Consider the following 20,656-nt stretch of genomic DNA (forward strand, 5'->3'; position numbering starts at 1 on the left):
AATCATTTGAGAAAGATTGCAGGCCTGCACCTAGATTCTATAATCGCCTAACGGCCGAAAGGTTTCAGACACTGTTAATCTCCCCTTCCGAACAAACAAACGAATGAACTCACCCAGCACTTTGGAAGAAAATTGGTCTCTGCGCATTAGCCATCGTATCGTGCGTGAGCTATAGTGGAGGTGGTCTGTTTGTCGCAGTAGACAAAAAGAGTTTAATCATTCTTTCCGCTGTCCTCATGTGAATGGAAAGTGAAAAGGCTCTAATAAGCGGTATTGTACAAAGTATCCTTCCATGATTTAAAAGCGAGCGAGGTGGTGCCATGGTTAGCACACCGGACTTGCATTCGAGACAAAAATGGTTCAAACCTGTATCCGGTCATCCTGATTTAGGTTTTCCATGTTTTCCTAAGACAACTTCAGGCAAATACTGGGATGGTTCCTTTGGAGGGGCATTGCCAATTTCCTTCCCTAATCTGAGTTTGTGCTCCATATTTAATGACCTCGTTGTTGACGGACATTAAATACTAATTTCCTCTTCCTACTCTTTCTCCTCCTCCATGATTTAACAGTTGTTTTCAGGGTATGGATGTAGATGTATTAATGATCACATGGCAAAGAGCCTGGTATGTAAACCTGGGATAGCAAGCATCTGCGATATAGATGTTCTGAAGTGTTGCATAACCCTTAAGTGAAATGTTGAAAGTTCAGCAGCATAATACATTGAAAGAGAACTGTGAAGTTATAACAGTGGCTTCTTTTGAAAACTTTCATAATTGTTTGTTACCAAGTTAATTGTTTTTTAAATGAATAGATTTAATAGCTCAAACAATGGAAAATCCTTGATGGAATGTAACAATGTTATAAAAAATAAAGTTGCTAGTCACCATATAGTGTAGATGCTGAGTCGCAGAGAGGCAGAAAAAAAAGTCACAAATTAGATTTTGGCCAGTATGACCTTCATCAAACATGGACACACACACACACACACACACACACACACACACACACACACACACACACACACACGACTGCAGTCTCTGGCAACTTGGCAACTGAAGCCACACTGCAAGCAAAGCAGCAGCACCAGTGCCGTATGGGAGATTTGACTGGGCGGGGGTAAGGAGGAGGCTGGGGCAGGGAGGATGAGGGATAGCAGGTTGGGGTGCGGGACAGTGAAGTGAAGTGCTGCTGGGGAGCACCTGTTCCATACCAAGAAGTCCCTTCAATGCAGCCTAGCCAACCGTGGATGTTGCATCTGCAGTGACGAGAGGTCCCTCTCGAAATATACCGAGGGTCTCACTGGAGCCTTTACAGATTGAAGTTATCCTCCCAACCTTGTACAAAAACAAAACTCTCGTGCCGTATCTTCCCAGTCTCTCACCACCTCCCAAAGTCTTATCGTCTGGCCACAGAGCAGCATTCCCCTCATAACTCAGTACCACCCAGGACTAGAGCATCTGAATTACAAGCTCCAATTACAACTACCTCTCGTTGTGCTCCGAAATGAAATGAGAAATGTCTTGTCCACTGTCCTTGCCATCCATCCCACAATGGCATTCTGCAGTCCACCGAACCTGCACAATATACTCCTCCATTCCTACACAACCCTTGCTCCCAACCCCTTACCTCATGGCTCATATCCCTGTAACAGACCTAGATGCAAGACTTGTCCCATACATCCTCCCACCACCACCTACTCCAGTCCAGTCACAAACAACACCTATCCCATCAAAGGCAGGGCTAGCTGTGAAACGAGTCATGTGATCTACTAGCTCAGCTGCAACCAATGTGCTGCATTTTATGTGGGCATGACGACCAACATGAAAGGCCACCTACAAACTGTGGCCAATAAACAAGTGGACAACCCTGTTGCAGAGCACACTGCTCAACGTAACATCCTTCATTTCAATGTCAGCTTCACAGCCTGTGCCATATGGATCCTTCCCACCAACACCAGCTTTTCTGAATTGCACAGATGGGAACTTCCATCGCAGTGTATCCTATGTTCTCTTAACCCTCCTGGCCTCAACCATCATTCAGCCCCTTCCCAGTTACCATTCCAACAATACGCAGACTTCATTCCACAATACCATCTGCCCCGTCTAACTTCCCAACTGTACATATCTGCCCTACCCTCTCTCCACTGCATCCCTGCATGCTCCCCAGCAGAACTTCACTGCCCCCCCCCCCCCCCACTATTATCCCTTCCCCCCTGCCTCAGCCTCCTCCTTACCCCCACCCTGTCGGCACTCCAGTCATGCACTGATGTTGTTGCTCACAGTGTGGCTTCAGTTGCCAGAGACTGCAGCCGTGTGTGTGTGTGTGTGTGTGTGTGTGTTTTCTTATTTTTGATGAAGGCCGGACTGGCCAAAAGCTAATTTGTTACAGTCGTTTTGTTGTGCCTATCTGCAACTCAACATCTCTGCTATATGGTGAGTATCAGCTTTCTTTTTCATTAGATTTAATGGATTTAATATGTAGTTTGTTTTTTCCAATAATGGAATTTAATTAAATATGCAATGACAATAAAGTTATGTATTTCATAGATACATATTTTTATTGGAAATATAACTCTGAATCCATTAAAAAAAATGCACTTGAGAAACAAGCTTTCAGAAAATAACATTGTGATTGACAAAAAATAACACCAAAATAGGCCAATAAATAGAAAATATCCTGTCTTTAATCGTGAGGAAGTATACGAGGGTTGTTCAATAAGTAATGCAACACTTTTTTTCCCCAGCCTATTATGGTTGAAAAAACGTGGAACTTTCTGTAAGAACGAGGAAATGTTCCCACTTCAGTCCCTGTAGTTACATGAACTTCTGATAGGTGGCGGCACCATACGAAGCCTTCAGAGTGGCCTCTTTAATGGTGGTGCATTTCAAGCAGAGAGCTGTCATTGGGTTTCATTTGTCAAGAAACAAGAGAATCGCAGATATTCATAAGCACTTGCAGAATTTCTATGGAGGCCTGGCAGTGAACAAAATCATGGTGAGTCATTGGGTGAAGTGTCGTCGTCACAACAAGGTCGCGGAAACTTGTATGATCTCCTGCATTCCAGCCAGCTGTACACAGTTCTGACTCCTGCAGTGCTGGAATATGCAAAAACTCTCATTTGATGTGGTCAGTGGATCACAATAAAACACCTCACTGCTCAGCTGGACGTCTCCGTCGGTAGTGTTGACACACTCATCCACCAGTGTGGTATGTACCCTATGTACCCACTGGTCCCTCACTGCCTAACAGAAGACCACAAAGAGTAATGGAAAGACTGTCTTTTCAAAGTTGCTTCCACATTGCGGGATTGAGCTTGACAATGTATTGTTGAACGTCGGTCACAGGTGATGAAACATCTAATCGGAAACAGAACGGCAATTTGTGGAATGGCACCACACCACCTCTCTTCTGAAGAAAATGTTCAAAGCCACATCCTCAGCTGGTAAAGTCATGACGGTAGTCTTCTGTGGCACTGAAGGGATTATTCTGTTTAATGGTCTCCCTCATGTGCAATAATCTTATTGTGTTACCCTCAGGGATCTGAAGAAACAATGTTAGCGCATTTTTTGCACAAAAATGCAAATGAACTACTCTCCCCTCCTCCCCACCCCTCCTCCTCTCCCTTCCTCTTCCTCATCCCCTCCTCCTCTCCCCTCCTCTTCCTCATCCCCTCCTCTTCATCATCCCCTCCTCCTCTCCCCTCCTCTTCACTCCTCTTCCCTATCCCCTCCTCTCCCCTGTCCCCTCCTCTCCCCTGTCCCCTCCTCTCCCCTGTCCCCTCCTCTCCCCTGTCCCCTCCTCTCCCCTGTCCCCTCCTCTCCCCTGTCCCCTCCTCTCCCCTGTCCCATCCTCTCCCCTGTCCCATCCTCTCGCCCTCTTCTCGCCCTCTTCTCGCCCTCTTCTCGCCCTCTTCTCGCCCTCTTCTCGCCCTCTTCTCGCCCTCTTCTCGCCCTCTTCTCGCCCTCTTCTCGCCCTCTTCTCGCCCTCTTCTCCCCCTCTTCTCCCCCTCTTCTCCCCCTCTTCTCCCCCTCTTCTCCCCCTCCTCTCCCCCCTCTTCTCCCCCTCTTCTCCCCCTCCTCTCCCCCTCCTCTCCCCCTCCTCTCCCCCTCCTCTCCGCCTGCTCTCCGCCTGCTCTCCGCCTGCTCTACCCTCCTCTCCCCCTGCGCTACCCTCCTCTCCCCCTGCTCTACCCTCCTCTCCCCCTGCTCTACCCTCCTCTCCCCCTGCTCTACCCTCCTCTCCCCCTGCTCTACCCTCCTCTCCGCCTGCTCTACCCTCCTCTCCGCCTGCTCTACCCTCCTCTCCGCCTGCTCTACCCTCCTCTCCGCCTGCTCTACCCTCCTCTCCGCCTGCTCTACCCTCCTCTCCGCCTGCTCTACCCTCCTCTCCGCCTGCTCTACCCTCCTCTCCGCCTCCTCTCCCCCTCCTCTCCCCCTCCTCTCCCCCTCCTCTCCCCCTCCTCTCCCCCTCCTCTCCCCCTCCTCTCCCCCTTCCTCTCCCCCTCCTCTCCCCCTCCTCTCCCCCTCCTCTCCCCCTTCTTCTCCCCCTCCTCTTCCCCTTCCTCGTCCCCTCCTCGCCCCCTCCTCGCCCCCTCCTCTCCCCCTCCTCTCACCCTGCTCTCCCCTGCTCTCCCCTCCTCTCATCCTTCCCCTCCTCTTACCCCTCCACTCCTCTCAGCCCCCCTCCTCTTAGGCCCCCTAATCTTAACCCCCCTCCTCCTAACCCTCCCCTCCTCCTAACCCTCCCCTCCTCCTAACCCTTCCCTCCTCCTAACCCTCCCCTCCTCTTAACCCTCCCATCCTCCTAACCCTCCCCTCCTCTTAACCCTCCCATCCTCTTAACCCTCCCCTCCTCTTCTTATCCCTCCCCTCTGCCCTCCTCCTTTTATACCTCCCCTCCTCCTCTTATCCCTCCCCTCCCCCTCTTATCCCTCCCCTCCTCCTCTTATCCCTCCCCTCCTCCTCTTACCCCTCCCCAGCTCCTACCCCTCCCCTCCTCCTCACACACCTCCCCTCCTCCACTTCTTATTCCTCTCCTCCTCCTCTTACCCCTCACCCCTCCTCTTCCACCCTCCCCTCTTCTGCCCTCCCCTCTTCTGCCCTCCCCTCTTCTGCCCTCCCCTCTTCTGCCCTCCCCTCTTCTGCCCTCCCCTCTTCTGCCCTCCCCTCTTCTGCCCTCCCCTCTTCTGCCCTCCCCTCTTCTGCCCTCCCCTCTTCTGCCCTCCCCTCTTCCGCCCTCCCGTCCCCTCTTCCGCCCTCCCGTCCCCTCTTCCGCCCTCCCGTCCCCTCTTCTGCCCTCCCGTCCCCTCTTCTGCCCTCCCGTCCCCTCTTCTGCCCTCCCGTCCCCTCTTCTGCCCTCCCGTCCCCTCTTCTGCCCTCCCGTCCCCTCTTCTGCCCTCCCGTCCCCTCTTCTGCCCTCCCGTCCCCTCTTCTGCCCTCCCGTCCCCTCTTCTGCCCTCCCGTCCCCTCTTCTGCCCTCCCGTCCCCTCTTCTGCCCTCCCGTCCCCTCTTCTGCCCTCCCGTCCCCTCTTCTGCCCTCCCGTCCCCTCTTCTGCCCTCCCGTCCCCTCTTCTGCCCTCCCGTCCCCTCTTCTGCCCTCCCGTCCCCTCTTCTGCCCTCCCGTCCCCTCTTCTGCCCTCCCGTCCCCTCTTCTGCCCTCCCGTCCCCTCTTCTGCCCTCCCGTCCCCTCTTCTGCCCTGCCGTCCCCTCTTCTGCCCTGCCGTCCCCTCTTCTGCCCTGCCGTCCCCTCTTCTGCCCTGCCGTCCCCTCTTCTGCCCTGCCGTCCCCTCTTCTGCCCTGCCGTCCCCTCTTCTGCCCTGCCGTCCCCTCTTCTGCCCTGCCGTCCCCTCTTCTGCCCTGCCGTCCCCTCTTCTGCCCTGCCGTCCCCTCTTCTGCCCTGCCGTCCCCTCTTCTGCCCTGCCGTCCCCTCTTCTGCCCTCCCGTCCCCTCTTCTGCCCTCCCGTCCCCTCTTCTGCCCTCCCGTCCCCTCTTCTGCCCTCCCGTCCCCTCTTCTGCCCTCCCGTCCCCTCTTCTGCCCTCCCGTCCCCTCTTCTGCCCTCCCGTCCCCTCTTCTGCCCTCCCGTCCCCTCTTCTGCCCTCCCGTCCCCTCTTCTGCCCTGCCGTCCCCTCTTCTGCCCTCCCGTCCCCTCTTCTGCCCTCCCGTCCCCTCTTCTGCCCTGCCGTCCCCTCTTCTGCCCTCCCGTCCCCTCTTCTGCCCTCCCGTCCCCTCTTCTGCCCTCCCGTCCCCTCTTCTGCCCTCCCGTCCCCTCTTCTGCCCTCCCGTCCCCTCTTCTGCCCTCCCGTCCCCTCTTCTGCCCTCCCGTCCCCTCTTCTGCCCTCCCGTCCCCTCTTCTGCCCTGCCGTCCCCTCTTCTGCCCTGCCGTCCCCTCTTCTGCCCTGCCGTCCCCTCTTCTGCCCTGCCGTCCCCTCTTCTGCCCTGCCGTCCCCTCTTCTGCCCTGCCGTCCCCTCTTCTGCCCTGCCGTCCCCTCTTCTGCCCTGCCGTCCCCTCTTCTGCCCTGCCGTCCCCTCTTCTGCCCTGCCGTCCCCTCTTCTGCCCTGCCGTCCCCTCTTCTGCCCTGCCGTCCCCTCTTCTGCCCTGCCGTCCCCTCTTCTGCCCTGCCGTCCCCTCTTCTGCCCTGCCGTCCCCTCTTCTGCCCTGCCGTCCCCTCTTCTGCCCTGCCGTCCCCTCTTCTGCCCTGCCGTCCCCTCTTCTGCCCTGCCGTCCCCTCTTCTGCCCTGCCGTCCCCTCTTCTGCCCTGCCGTCCCCTCTTCTGCCCTGCCGTCCCCTCTTCTGCCCTGCCGTCCCCTCTTCTGCCCTGCCGTCCCCTCTTCTGCCCTGCCGCCCCCTCTTCTGCCTGCCGCCCCCTCTTCCGCCTGCCCTCCCCTCTTCCGCCCTCCCCTCTTCCGCCCTCCCCTCTTCCGCCCTCCCCTCTTCTCCCCACCCCTCTTCTCTCCACCCCTCTTCCGCCCTCCCCTCCTCACACACCACCCCTCCTCCTCTTATTCCTCTCCTCCTCTTACCCCTCACCCCTCCTCCTCCGCCCTCCCCCCTCCTCCGCCCTCCCCCTCCTCTCACTGCTCCTCTTCCGCCCTCCCTTTCCCCTCTCCCCTCCACCCCTTCCCCCTCTCACCACCACCCTTCCCCCTCTCACCACCACCCCTTCCCCCTCTCACCACCACCCCTTCCCCCTCTCAACACCACCCCTTCCCCCTCTCCCTCCTCCCGCTCTCCCTCCTCCCGCTCTCCCTCCTCCCGCTCTCCCTCCTCCCGCTCTCCCTCCTCCCGCTCTCCCTCCTCCCGCTCTCCCTCCTCCCACTCTCTCCCCTCCCCTCCCCTCCTCCCACTCTCCCTGCTCCCCTCCCCTCCTGCCACTCTCCCTGCTCCCCTCCCCTCCTGCCACTCTCCCCTCCTCCCCTCCCTCTCCTCCTCCCCTCCCTCTCGTCCTCCCCTCCCTCTCCTCCTCCCCTCCCTCCCCTCCTCCCCTCCCTCTCCTCCTCCCCTCCCTCTCGTCCTCCCCTCCATCTCGTCCTCCCCTCCCTCTCGTCCTCCCCTCCCTCTCGTCCTCCCCTCCCTCTCGTCCTCCCCTCCCTCTCGTCCTCCCCTCCCTCTCGTCCTCCCCTCTCTCCCCTCCTCCCATGTCCTCTCTCCCCTCCTCCCCTCACTCTCCTCATCCCTCTGCCCTCCCCTCCCCATCCCCCTCCTCATCCCCCATCCCCACACCCCTCATCCTACCCCTCCCCTTCTACCCCATCTCCTCCCCTGCCTCCCTCCTTCCCTGCCTCCCTCCTCCCCACCCTGCCTCCCTCCTCCCCACCCTGCCTCCCTCCTCCGCACCTCCCCTTCCCCCCACCTCCTCCTCCACCCCACCTCCTCCTTCCTGCACCTCCTCCTCCCCCCTCCTCTCCTCCCCCAAATCTTCCGACCCCCCCCTCCTCCTCCTACCCCTACCCCTACCCCTACCCCTCTCCCTCTTCCTCCTCCCCCACCTCATCCTCTCACTCCTCCTCTCCCCACCTCCTCCTGCTCCCCCACCTCCTCCTCCCCCACCTTATCCCCCTCCTCCTCCCCCCACCTCCTCCTGCTCCCTCTACTCCTCCTCCCCCCTCCTACTCCTCCTCCACCTTATCCCCCTCCTCCTCCCCCCACCTCCTCCTGCTTCCTCTACTCCTCCTCCCCCCTCCTACTCCTCCTCCACCTCCTCTCCCGTGACAATGCAAGTTCTAACACAAGTCTGTGCACTCAAAACTGTATTGGACCATTCTTCATCTACCCTACAGCCAGGATGTCTTGCCTTCTGACGTCCATGAGTGTGGCTCAATGGAGGATGCGCTCTATGGGAAGCAGTGCATGGAATATGGGGACGCTGTGGATGCAGGAAGATGGCTCTGATGTTGACCAGTAGAGTGGTATCATGCAGGCATAAAGGACCTCCAGCATAGATTATGGTGAAAAATAGTGTTTTGTAGCTAAAAGAGTGGGGAATAATATGATATATGGAATCATGAATAAAACCAACCAGCTTTCAGTAAAAGTGTATGCCCTTCCTCATGTTACAAACCAACTTTATTTCTATGCCTCATTTCTCCATATATACAACTGATTTTTTATGCCCGGGAATGAAGTGACACTAATGTACACACCCACTAGCAGTTTAAAATCCCAACAAAACTTTTTTTTTATCCCTTCTCTGTTTGGCTATGTTTTCCCTTGAGTTGCAGGACTCCATTAGTCGCTTTTTATCTGGATATACAATTTGGGTAGGTAATTGCAAAAAGTTCATGCTTTAACAGTAAAAGCAATTCACCAGTAATATTACATTGATTTTAGTTTATTTAAAAGAAAAAGTAACGTTAAAATTTAAGGAGAACTGAGTCACTAAAAATAGTAACATTTTTGCTCAATGCTAATAAAGTTTCCTTAATCTTACATATAATAGACTAACCATTAGGAGGAGGTTTCTAGGATTGGGTGTAAAATTTATGTGTCTGAAGTCACATATTAGGATAAGACGGGGGGAATAAAGAACTAAATATCGGTATAAAATGATAGTCAACAATTGACACAAATAATTTCATACGATAACTGAGAAATTGTCTGTAGACAGGGCCAGGAAAAAATTGTTTTATTGTATGAACAATTTTGGTGTTATTTTATTAGTTATGTTGTTACTTTTTATCAGTTTTGGCATTCTTTTCTTATGACTTATTTTTGAAGCACTGTATATTGCTATTTTGTCTTTCTTTGTTGTTTTTCAGTGTTATGTTGAAACTGAAAATATTCCTCTGAATTGCGTTATAGTTATTCACATCATATTTATTTACTTCATTAAAAAATTCATTTTTATTGTACATATTAAATCTAATCAATTAAAGAAAAAAGTAACTTGACAACTGTACACTATTGAAAGTTTTTAAAAAATGGTCATTGTCATAAATTCAAAGTTATCTTCTGAGACTATATGCCACATATGCCACAGACCCATCTGTACTTCAGTATAATGGGGTCTAAATTTGAAAACAGAAGACAAATTGCCTTCAACACAAAATCACATTTGACAAAGTCCTCTATCCTAGTGGTATCTGAAGTTGCTTCTCCACTAAATTATGAAAGGAATTGTGTCCCTAAAGAATATCTTTCATGACTCAGACCTGCCATTTTAGGTACACATAGTACGCTTTATCACAAGGCTGGCTATGACATGCCAAACTTCACACGTGCACTGTGTGCAGGTCTTGTGCGGGCCAAGGCCCTGCCTATTACTTGGCTTTGCTTGGTCCTCCTCAGAACTACCCGGGAAAGCACGACATTTCATTTAGCATTGCGGTGTGGCATTTTTCGGCTGATGCAAGTCTCTTGAGTTTGGCAGTACAGCTCTCTGAGTTTAGCAGAATTGTGGCGTCAGCGTTGTTTACCCTTTGCTGTTCGCTCGTTGTATGAAGGACATTCACAGCTTCAGTGGCTGTTTGCACAAAAAGACACGATGTAGCAATCTGCCATCACAATCCATTAAAATGAATTGGAATGTTAGAAGAAATGGATGAGAATTCTGAATTCGCATAAACGATGGGTACTGCATATTTGCTATGAAACAACATTACTATACCATGCAGAAAGAATTTAAAGATATAGTTCACAATGAAAGAGCAAAAAATTATGAAGAGATTGATGCTATGAGTAGTAAAATTTCTGAAGTCACATCCATTATTCCATTCTCAGTTGCAACTGTTTGCAGTGGAAATGAAGTAAGTGTATGTAAACATCATATAGTACTGCAAAGTAGGTTGGTTAAGTCGAGGGGCATGGCTGGAAAAATTTTTTGATTTAAAACTCACTATTGTTGAAGTTACGAAGGAAAAAGAAATACAGGAATGAAAATTAGAACATCCATAATGGTTTGCAGAATTCGCATTTTAAGTGGACTTGAGTGCCCACTGAGCACAGTAAGACATTGCTAGGTAACTTCTGTATGATTTGATGGGGATGCATTCAAAAAGAAAATTGTTTTGTAGAAGGGACACATTTTGACTAACACAGTCCAGTTCCCTAAGCTCACTGGCATAGGAAATCAGAGGTTTGAAGAATTCATTGTGGCCCTGAAAGAATTATAATAGTTTCATAAGCTTTTGAGAACACTGTCAACCATATGTCTGCTTTAATGCTGTTTTTGAGACTGTTTGCCATTTCAGTTGAAAGTACCCCTATGCATATGCGGATGTCTTTGATTGACCTGTTGGGTAATTTTGGTTTTAGTGACAAATATTTTTACATTAAAACTGTCCAGGATGTCTAGATTGCGTCCTCAAGTAGAGTTTCCAAGTCTCGATAAGGGTGCAAAAGTGCTACTATTTCGATCGACATATTTGTGTGAAACAAATTTTTCAATTATGAAACTAAATAAATCAAGATTACTTGGCAAATTGAGTGCAAACTCTGTGAAATTGTGTCTGTCCCTATACCGACTATTTGTACCAGTTAAAATTATATTGGGTCTTCAGGGCACCAAGAATAATTAAATAACACTGAAAATTTGTTTTGTTTGTGATCTATGATTTTGAGAAATGTGATATGTAAAACCAAGTCATATGTAGTGCGAATGCACTACCATTTAAATGTGGTGTGTTTGCAGTTTCCCCTCTTCCCCCTCCTTGCACTGAGACAGTGTGGCGTGGCAGTGGGAAAAGCGTGCAGCGGGACTGAGTACTTGGTGCTCATGCCCAGGCATGTATCATGAGCCGAAATCTTGGCTATCCCTGCTTCACCATGTCAGCCTTAAACACTTAACACAAACTCCGAAGTTATTTTGTTTTTATTGTTTTGACACAAACTTAAAATCCCAAGTATACTTGGACAACTTGAGAACAGACCTTCAAAAAAATAAAACCCCATTTATATCCGTTTCAGCGCTGATAAGTGTTCATCTGCTTGAGCACATCTGGCCCTTGATTTGTAACATGGCTGTCATGTTTTGGTTGAGGTGATCGTTATTAGATATTGTCTATACTGTGTGCAGCTTTGGATATTTGACAACAAAATAACGTGTTTTTATAGCCATTTTCCTGTATTTTTGGCTGGGCAGTGCTTTCTGAAAAGGATGGCTATAGTGGTCCTGGGTTTGACGTTAAATTTAGCACCTCACAAAGTGAAGAAGAATCTAATATTACTTCATTAGAGACTGAAAGTGATGAGACTGTTAATCAGTTGAGTGTCAAGTGCTTGCCAATGGTATGAGATAAATACATTCACTGTGCTCTAGCCAGCTCCTCCAAGATTAATGTTCACAGGAAACCATTGTGAAGTACGTGGTTGGACTTCATAGCTACACAGAAATTAAAAATGATATCAGATTTGAGGATATTTTAGTCAAAGTCCAGGGCATGAGTGTACTTGGGATTTTATCATTGCTGATCTTCAAAATTTTGTAACTCATTGTTTTGAGCTTTAAAAGCTATCTTCATGTGTCTACATGTAACTTCTTTCTTTGTAGGATGTTTTTCATTAATAAAAAAATATTATTTTTTTAAAACCTAATTTGAAAAAGTCAATATATTAAGGGGTTAATAGAGTTCATAATCAGCCTATAGATGAAACAATAATCTAGAGCCGTTAACAGAACCTCTTCCAGGTGTACATCACAGTAGGCTGCAGCAGACTTCTAGCAAAGAAACTCAATGTAGCTTGGTTCTGAAAGAGAGTAGGGAAATAAGTCTTGCTGCTAGGTAGTAGTCACGGGAGGGGTATAGGCCAGATGATAGAGGACAAATTAGACACAGGGTACCATGTCACAAGCATTGTGAAGCCAAGAGCTAGTTAGCATTAGCCAGGTGACAGAGGGTGTGGGTATTTCGTGAAAAGGCTTTGGCAAGGAAATCAGGTTCTTATAATTGGTGGAGTAGGGAATAGCCTGGCTAAGAACAGTAATTATCGCTTTAGGTGTGACCTGGATGAAATAGGAGTAGCAACTATACACACAAATGTGAGTTTTGTGGAGATCCTGCAGCACCTTGACCAGCCCTGGGCAAATACTGCTGTGAGCTATGTGATTCAGGCACCCTGATTTGAAAAAAATGAAAATATCAGGAGAGCCTCACAAAATGCTTAATAACGCACAGAAAAGTAAGGGTAGCTTATTTTATCAAAATATTAGATGAATGAGTAATAAGATACAAGAGCTTCTTGTCTGTTTCGAAAATTTAGAGAGCTCTGAAAAGATAGGCATCCTGTGCCTGACTGAGCACTATGTAATCACAGGGTTAGATAAGTTACTTATGAAAGATTACACATTGCAGCGTACTCTTGCAGAAATAATATAGGAAAGAAGGTGTTGCTACATATATTAAGACAGAAAACAAGCTCAGAAACATTGAGACAAATTGATTTTGTATTGCTAAACACATGGAAGTGTGTGCTTGTGAATTAATACTAAGAAAGTTCACTTTTATTTGTAGCTGTACATAGTTCTCCACTGGGGAATTTTGAACTGTTTAGATAATCTGGCTTCCTTACTGTCCTATCTGTCATATGCAGCAAGTCTCTGGTGACTTCAGTGTAGATTTTCTGAAGGACACTGATAGGAAAAATGATATGGAAACTGTATTTGGATCCTACAATTTGGTCTCAGTAACTAACTTTCCAACATGGGTGGATAAAGACAGTAGGACCCTAACTGATAACATTTTCTTTGATGAAGTTCAAAGTAATAAAATAACTGTTTATCTAGTAAAAGTGGCCTCTCTGACGATGATGCACAGTTAGTTAGAATACATAACATAGTGTCTAAATATGGATACTCCTCAGTGGAAATCATTTAAAATAATTGAGGACTTCAGGGCAAATGTTTTTAAGAATAATTTACAGAATATGACATGGGAGGTAATTTATAATGAACCAAATGCTCACATAAAATTTAATCTATTCCGTGATAAATTCATATCATTATTTGAAAATAGCTTTCAGCACAAGCTAGTCAGAAAGGACACTAAACAGCCAGGTAAAAACCCATGGATCACCGGAGAGATTACAGTATCTTGTGAAAAGAAAAAGAAAATATATCAATGGCAAGAACATGCAGGGCCTCTGCAGTAGTTGAACACTACGAAAATACTCAAAATTACCAAAAAAGGTTATTAAAAAATCAAAGAACATGCATGTAATGTCATAAATCAGTACATCCAATAACAAACTTACGACAACTACGGCAACATGGAATGTAGTGAAGTGAGATATAGGACAACGAGGCACAGAACGACCCAGTAGCACTCATAGGGACAAACAGTTTGAGCAAAATCAGAGTAGAGTGTTCAAAATGGAATTTCACCAACTTTCCTTCTGAAATTAAGAAAATTCTCTCAAAAGATAAAACCTCATTTGGTTTTGATGATGTTTCCAATAGAAGATTAAAAATTTGTTGCCATGTAATAAGCCCAGTCTTGAAATATGTGATGCATGATTAACTAAAGGCATTTTTCCAGGGAGACTGATAAATGCCATTGTTAAACCCCTATTTAAGAAAGGTGATAAGAGAGACGTAAATAACTACTGATCTATTTCACTGCTGACATCATTCTCCAAAATTTTCGAGAAGATGATGTATTCTAGAATAGTATCTCACTTAAGCAACAGTAGTATTCTTAGCAATTCATAGTTTGTTTTCAGAAGGGTTGCTCTACTGAGAATGCCATTTACACATTCACTCACCATATTTTACAAGCACTAAATAATAAAATAGTTCCAGTTGGTATTTTCTGCACTCTCTCTAAGGCATTTGACTGTTTGAATCACAGTATTCTCCTAGTAAATAAATTGATGTTTTATGGGATTAATGGTATAGCCAGCCAATGGATAATCTTATATCTAACCAAAAGATTACAATTCTACGTAATAACTCGAGCAATGTAGTCCAGGGACACTATTCTGAGTGGAGAGAAATCATGTTTGGGGTCCCCCAAGGTTCAGTCTTATGTCCACTACTGTTCCTTGTGTTACACTTATCATTGGTTTCGTACTTCCAGATGTGCAGAATCGAATAAGTTGCGTCTTTTTAAAATTGAGGGTGAGACCATTTGCAGAAAACCAGTCGGTTATACTTCTAAGAAGTTTATTTATCATTTCTCCTGTTTCTGTATGTGTGTTTGGAAATCTGCTAGTGTCATCTGCAAAAGAACTAATTCTGTGTGTTGTATGTGGAACAGAAGAATGATATATATATATATATATATATATATATATATATTAAAAACGAAGATTCCAAGACTTACCAAGCAGGAAAGCGCCGGCAGACAGGCACATGAACAAAACACACACACAGAATTACGAGCTTTCGCAACTGGCAGTTGCTTCGTCAGGAAAGAGGGAAGGAGAGGGAAAAATGAAAGGATGTGGGTTTTAAGGGAGAGGGTAAGGAGTCATTCCAATCCCGGGAGCGGAAAGACTTCCCTTAGGGTAAAAAAAGGACAGGTGTACACACACACACACACACACACACACACACACACACACACACACATCCATCCGCACATACACAGACACAAGCAGAAATATGTCTGCTTGTGTCTGTGTATGTGCGGATGGATATGTGTGTGTGTGTGTGTGTGTGTGTGTGTGTGTGTGTGTGTGTGTGTGCGAGTGTACACCTGTCCTTTTTTTACCCTAAGGGAAGTCTTTCCGCTCCCGGGATTGGAATGACTCCTTACCCTCTCCCGTAAAACCCACATCCTTTCATTTTTCCCTCTCCTTCCCTCTTTCCTGACGAAGCAACTGCCAGTTGCGAAAGCTCGTAATTCTGTGTGTGTGTTTTGTTCATGTGCCTGTCTGCCGGCGCTTTCCCGCTTGGTAAGTCTTGGAATCTTCGTTTTTAATATATTTTTCCCATGTGGAAGTTTCTTTCTGTTTTATATATATATATATATATATATATATATATATATATATATATATATATATATATATATTCTGTGTGTGTGTTTGTGTGTTTTGTTCATGTGCCTGTCTGCCGGCGCTTTCCCGCTTGGTAAGTCTTGGAATCTTTGTTTTTAATATATTTTTCCCATGTGGAAGTTTCTTTCTGTTTATATATATATATATAATCTCCAGCGATATGAAATGGCTGACAAACAGCAAAGTAAAATTTTATAATGAATTGAGAAAATTTCTCCATGACAACTCCTCCTGTTCTGTAGAAGATTTTCTATTATTGCAATGTGCAAAAGGTGGTGGGTTGGAATTACTAACTCACATCTACATATTGTTTCTTCTTTTTTTATGTACAGATTAGTTTGCGATGTGATTGTATAAGGGTTTGTTCGACATCATTACAATCTATCATGCAAAATGATCTATAGAATATGTTACTAACTGACTGTCTTAATAAATGGATCTGTGGCAGCAGTAGTTATTAGCCTAATTTGAAAGAACAACCCAGTGCATTTCAGCGACCTTCCACCTCTGCCTGAAGTATTCATCCCTTCATATTTCTCAAAAAGTTTCCAGTTTTATAACCAAAAATTCATATTTCCCTGAAGAAATCTTAACTTCGAATAAATGTAATATTTTATCCAGCAACGTCATATTTCTCAATATTTTTGCACAACAAATCATACCAAAACTGATGTGGATTAGAGATATCTTTAACATGGTGCATCAATTAAACTGCATATTCGAAAATCACCAAATGTGGAACTCTAGCTTCACAACCACGCAAATCAACATCATGCCGGTCCAGTTTGCTTCTGTCACCCAATTACACCATAGGAAATTTGATGTCATGCAAACGTGTTTTGGGTGGTAAAACAAACCACTGATAATACTTACTTCACTTTTTAGTCAACTTTTTTTAATTTTGTGAATGAAGTATGGGGTGACAGCGTGACCTGTTGTGTGGACCAGGGCCTAGGTTAGATTGAAAGGTATCAGATGCCGTGTTAATTTAAGTTTTTGCAAAACTAAGATGCCATATGTGGTGTTCTTTATTTTGCATATAATGAAAATATCTAGTTCAATTAATGCATTGCACCATTTTTTGTACAATATGCTGTGCAAAATAGTCAGGAACATTCATGTTGATGACTAAAATTGCTAATGGAATGTAGTTCTTTGTCGTCACATCTAGAACCATGGATGTTCATGTGGAAAATCCACTGTAATTTTAAGAATATATAAAGTTCTCAGAATTGAGAAAAAGTCAAAATACAATTTCAGCATTCAAAGAAAATAATCCTTTTGAAAATGCAGTGTAATTGAATAGACAGAAAAGTCTATTCACCAAGTGGTGGCAGGAAAATACATGTATAAAAGTTATTAAAAGTGTGCAAGCTTTTGGAGCCAGTGGCTCCGGAAGCATGCAAACTTTTAATTATGCTTATATGTGTGTGAGTAGATTTTTTTTTATCCATCCAGGTACATTATAATTTTAACATTCAGTAACTCTTAGTTACCAATATTAATAAATTGCTGACCTCAGACTTACCATTTTACATGGAAAAGGGAAAAAATATGTCATTCCATGACGTTTCACAAAAACTACGAGTTCTGTGTTATGTTGCTATAAACTGCAGATTGAATGTTATTTTCCATTTTATCATCCACACAAAATTTTCCCGTCCCTATCTATAGATACCGTCAAGTGACTAACACTGTTCCTTTCAAGAGATTGCCTTCAGCAGAGACAACCAGGCTGTGGTTTGTTTTGTGGCATTGCCACATATTCACAATCAGTTGATAGCTATAACAATTTTTAATATTTCATCCACTGTCACAACACATTATTTGAGTCTAAAGACTACTTGTGTGTGAACACAAACATCTGAACACAAGTCTTGCTTCATGTTCACAAAGTGTACATGAATCCATTGAAAAAATGGTATATTTATAAAGGTTCTGAAAATCAGTGAGCAGGAATATTCTCCTTCCGTTGCCATAGTTCTCACTTAATCAACATTTTTACTATTATTATTACATTGATCACAATTTGCACTGTTTTTTGGAGCTTATTCCTATTTTCAGGCGATGTTTTAAACGTACATAAGCTTTTATACAGGATGACTCAGCTGCCTCTACCGATTCATTTTATGCATCCCGCTCTATGTCTGTATCAGGAACGGTATCCAAATGGTGTCGGCTATGTGGTCAATGTAAGTGCCCTCTCAGAGCTTTGAGCAACTGTCGGAAACAGGATCGTACTGTTAAAAATAAAGGTGAGAATTGGCCATGAGTTACTCAGTATTTTTGGACCAATTACCTTATTTCTGCCCTAAATATACAAATTCCTCCAAATTTCCTTTGTGTAATTGACACTATAATCAGTCAGGTTTTGGATGTCTCTGTAAGTATATTATGTTTATAGTACTTAATCGTACGTAAATGGTTTTGAGGTTATATACCAGAAAGTTGTACTTCCATACTTCCCTTTTTGATATCTACTATTAATTCCATTGTCGCTGTATAAGGAACATTTCAGAATTAAGTTAGAGGCTTCCAAAACCTTTATGACTACACCACCAGTTACACAAAGAAAGATTGGAGACAATGGGATAAGTGTGGCAAAAGTAAGGTATATCTTGGTCCAAAAATACTGTGTAATTCATGACCACTCTTCGGTTGTATTTTTTATGGTGTGGTTCTATTTACTAACAGTCGCCCAGAGCTCTGAAAGGGAACTAATATTGATTATACGGCTGTTGCCTGTCTGGATACTATTCCTGTTATAGCGTGGGTTGCGTAAAACGATTTGGTAGGGGCATCTAATTCACTCTGTATAAGTAAGGAGGATCGTTTGTCCCCATAACAAAACAGACCAGTTTATGTCCTTTTTTTGCAGTTTGTATTGTGGTTCTCAGCACCATTTGAAAGAACTGTTGATATTATCTATAATGTGTCATGCACATAACACATTAATAGTGAACTGCTGTTGCATGGTATAAAAACGCCTTTACCACTTATTTATTTAAGTGTGATGATACGCTTGGTTTTTGCAATTTGTTATGTAAGTCAAAGTTGATGTTATAATTAATACATTTTCTTTTTATGTTTATACAGGGTGCAGAATCCAGTAGCACACTTATTAATCCTCAAAATTCGTGTCCTTTCAAAGGCACATCTTTCGAGTTACCAGAACATGAACAAGAAGAACTGTCTCGCTATGGGTACTGGAGCGCAGAAGCACGCAGTTTGCATTTACCTTCATACCGTTCTGCATTTCTTTTCTTGTCTCGAATTCCTTTGGAAATCATTCATGAATTTTTACGTATGCGACTCGAACAGAAACCAGAAAACCCTTCTGCTTTGTGTATTCGACAGGTAAGTGGTTTTTGAATTGTATGCATTCTACATAAATTATGTTGATTAACCGCTATAATTAACAACTATAGTTGTGATCTGCCTGTCTTTGACCAAGGAAACATAGATAAACAAGTAATTGTGTTTACAGGACATGGCTAAAACATAAACAAACAGTTTATGTAAAAAATCTAAATAACTGTAAATTTAAATATTTGCTGTAAGGACAATAGTGAGGAAATTCTAAATTTGTCTATGAAATACTCGAACCTTTGTTCAGACAATTTCAATTTCTTTTTTTTTTAATTGTGTATTTCAGCCCCAGGTCACACAAATGATATCGGTACCATACTTCTTAGCAAGTCATCATCAGATGATCTTTTTAAACAGCATGGAAAAGGGGGTAGCAAAATATGTTTAGGAAACAAAATTATGGAATTAAACTAACTTCTATAGGCAACCACATGCACTTGAATAAGTTACATAGTAACTTGTCAAAGTACAACTGAACATTCCAGGAGAGGTGCTAACAATGTAAACACATTTACATTCTGATTCTTTCATATAACAGTGTAAAGCTGGTAACCTTTCAATCACTGATTGTGAAGTAGAGCCTTATCAAAGTGAAAACTATTTTAAAAAATCATCTAACTACTGGTGTATGTAAGCAAGACGTACACCAGAAGAGTAATGACGCCTACCTACTGATGTGATTCGCAAGTGGCAAATTGATCACTGATGGTTGCAAGAGTACACTAACTAACCACTGTGAAAGAACTGACAAATCCAGCTACTATTAGACAATTGGGAACCAGCAGTAAAGGACGCCCAAACAAGGAGAAAGGCAAAAACCAAGGACAGGGTGAGTCACAGGAATTAGACGTTTTTGAAATGAACAATACACGCTTAATTTGTAGCGCAAAAGTGAATTTACTACAATAGCGTCTTTGTAATTACATGTCATTTGAAATGCATATTATGAATGGAAGATAATGTCTGGCAGGTGGTGTCCACTTTCTTGATTGTAGGTTTCAAGTCTGTGTTGTAAATCCGTGTAAGCACGGGCCAACATTTCATGATCAGTTACCTCTACTTCTTGCACGATTGCGTCCTTCAAACCAGTCAAGGTGCAGAGTTTGTGGGAATACACAAGAGAATTGAGGCATCCCCGCAAAAAGAACCTGCAAGTGCTGTATTGGGGGATCTTGGAGGTCACATGATGTCTCTGAAATGGGGAACTACTCTCCCTGGAAATATGCGATGAATCATGTCCATAGATCCACATTTGAAAATGCACTGTGGTGCCGTCTTGATGAGAATAAACATTGTTCTTGTTTTGTAGATGTTGCTGTCACAGCTGTGGATGCAAGAAAGTTTTAAGTAAGTAAATGTAATGTGCAGTGTTGTCTGTCACAGTTGGCACCATTTTTATTAAAAATATGCTGTACTGTCCACTTCAGCATCACTACTGAAAAGGCGTCTGATAGCAAGAGCACTGCTGAAGGTTCCCACAGTCCATCTCTATGCGGGGGTGTCATACTAATCATTTCAAAAATGTCCAGTTCTTGTTGGTCACCCAGGATCTTAACAGATCACGAAATACTTCAAAATAGGCTTTGTTATGTGAATTATTTTGTTTGTGTAGAAGTGATGTGACAGTTTAAGAAATTGATTTTTTTTAAGTGTATGCAGATGGTTATTTTTTTTTAAGTATATGCAGATGGTAAGTATTTGTATGGAGTGTAGCCATGTATGGAAGTGAAACTTGGGCGATAAATAGTTTGGACAAGAAGAGAATAGAAGCTTTCGAAATGTGGTGCTACAGAAGAATGCTGAAGATTAGATGGGTAGATCACATAACTAATGAGGAAGTATTGAATAGGATTG

At 44.8% G+C, this 20,656-nt stretch overlaps 1 protein-coding gene across 2 annotated transcripts in view; it reads left to right on the forward strand.

Annotated features, from left to right (window-relative positions):
• Positions 1–20,656, forward strand: part of LOC126278658 (mitogen-activated protein kinase kinase kinase 4) — a 184,663-nt gene that overhangs the window by 53,706 nt on the left and 110,301 nt on the right. For both annotated transcript variants that reach the window (XM_049978889.1, XM_049978878.1), the window contains exon 10: positions 18,530–18,790. In XM_049978889.1, the coding sequence (XP_049834846.1) occupies positions 18,530–18,790 (261 nt within the window). The remainder of the gene's footprint in view (positions 1–18,529; positions 18,791–20,656) is intronic.

The sequence above is a fragment of the Schistocerca gregaria genome, chromosome 1 (genome assembly GCF_023897955.1).
Source record: "Schistocerca gregaria isolate iqSchGreg1 chromosome 1, iqSchGreg1.2, whole genome shotgun sequence".
Classification (NCBI taxonomy): domain Eukaryota; kingdom Metazoa; phylum Arthropoda; class Insecta; order Orthoptera; family Acrididae; genus Schistocerca; species Schistocerca gregaria.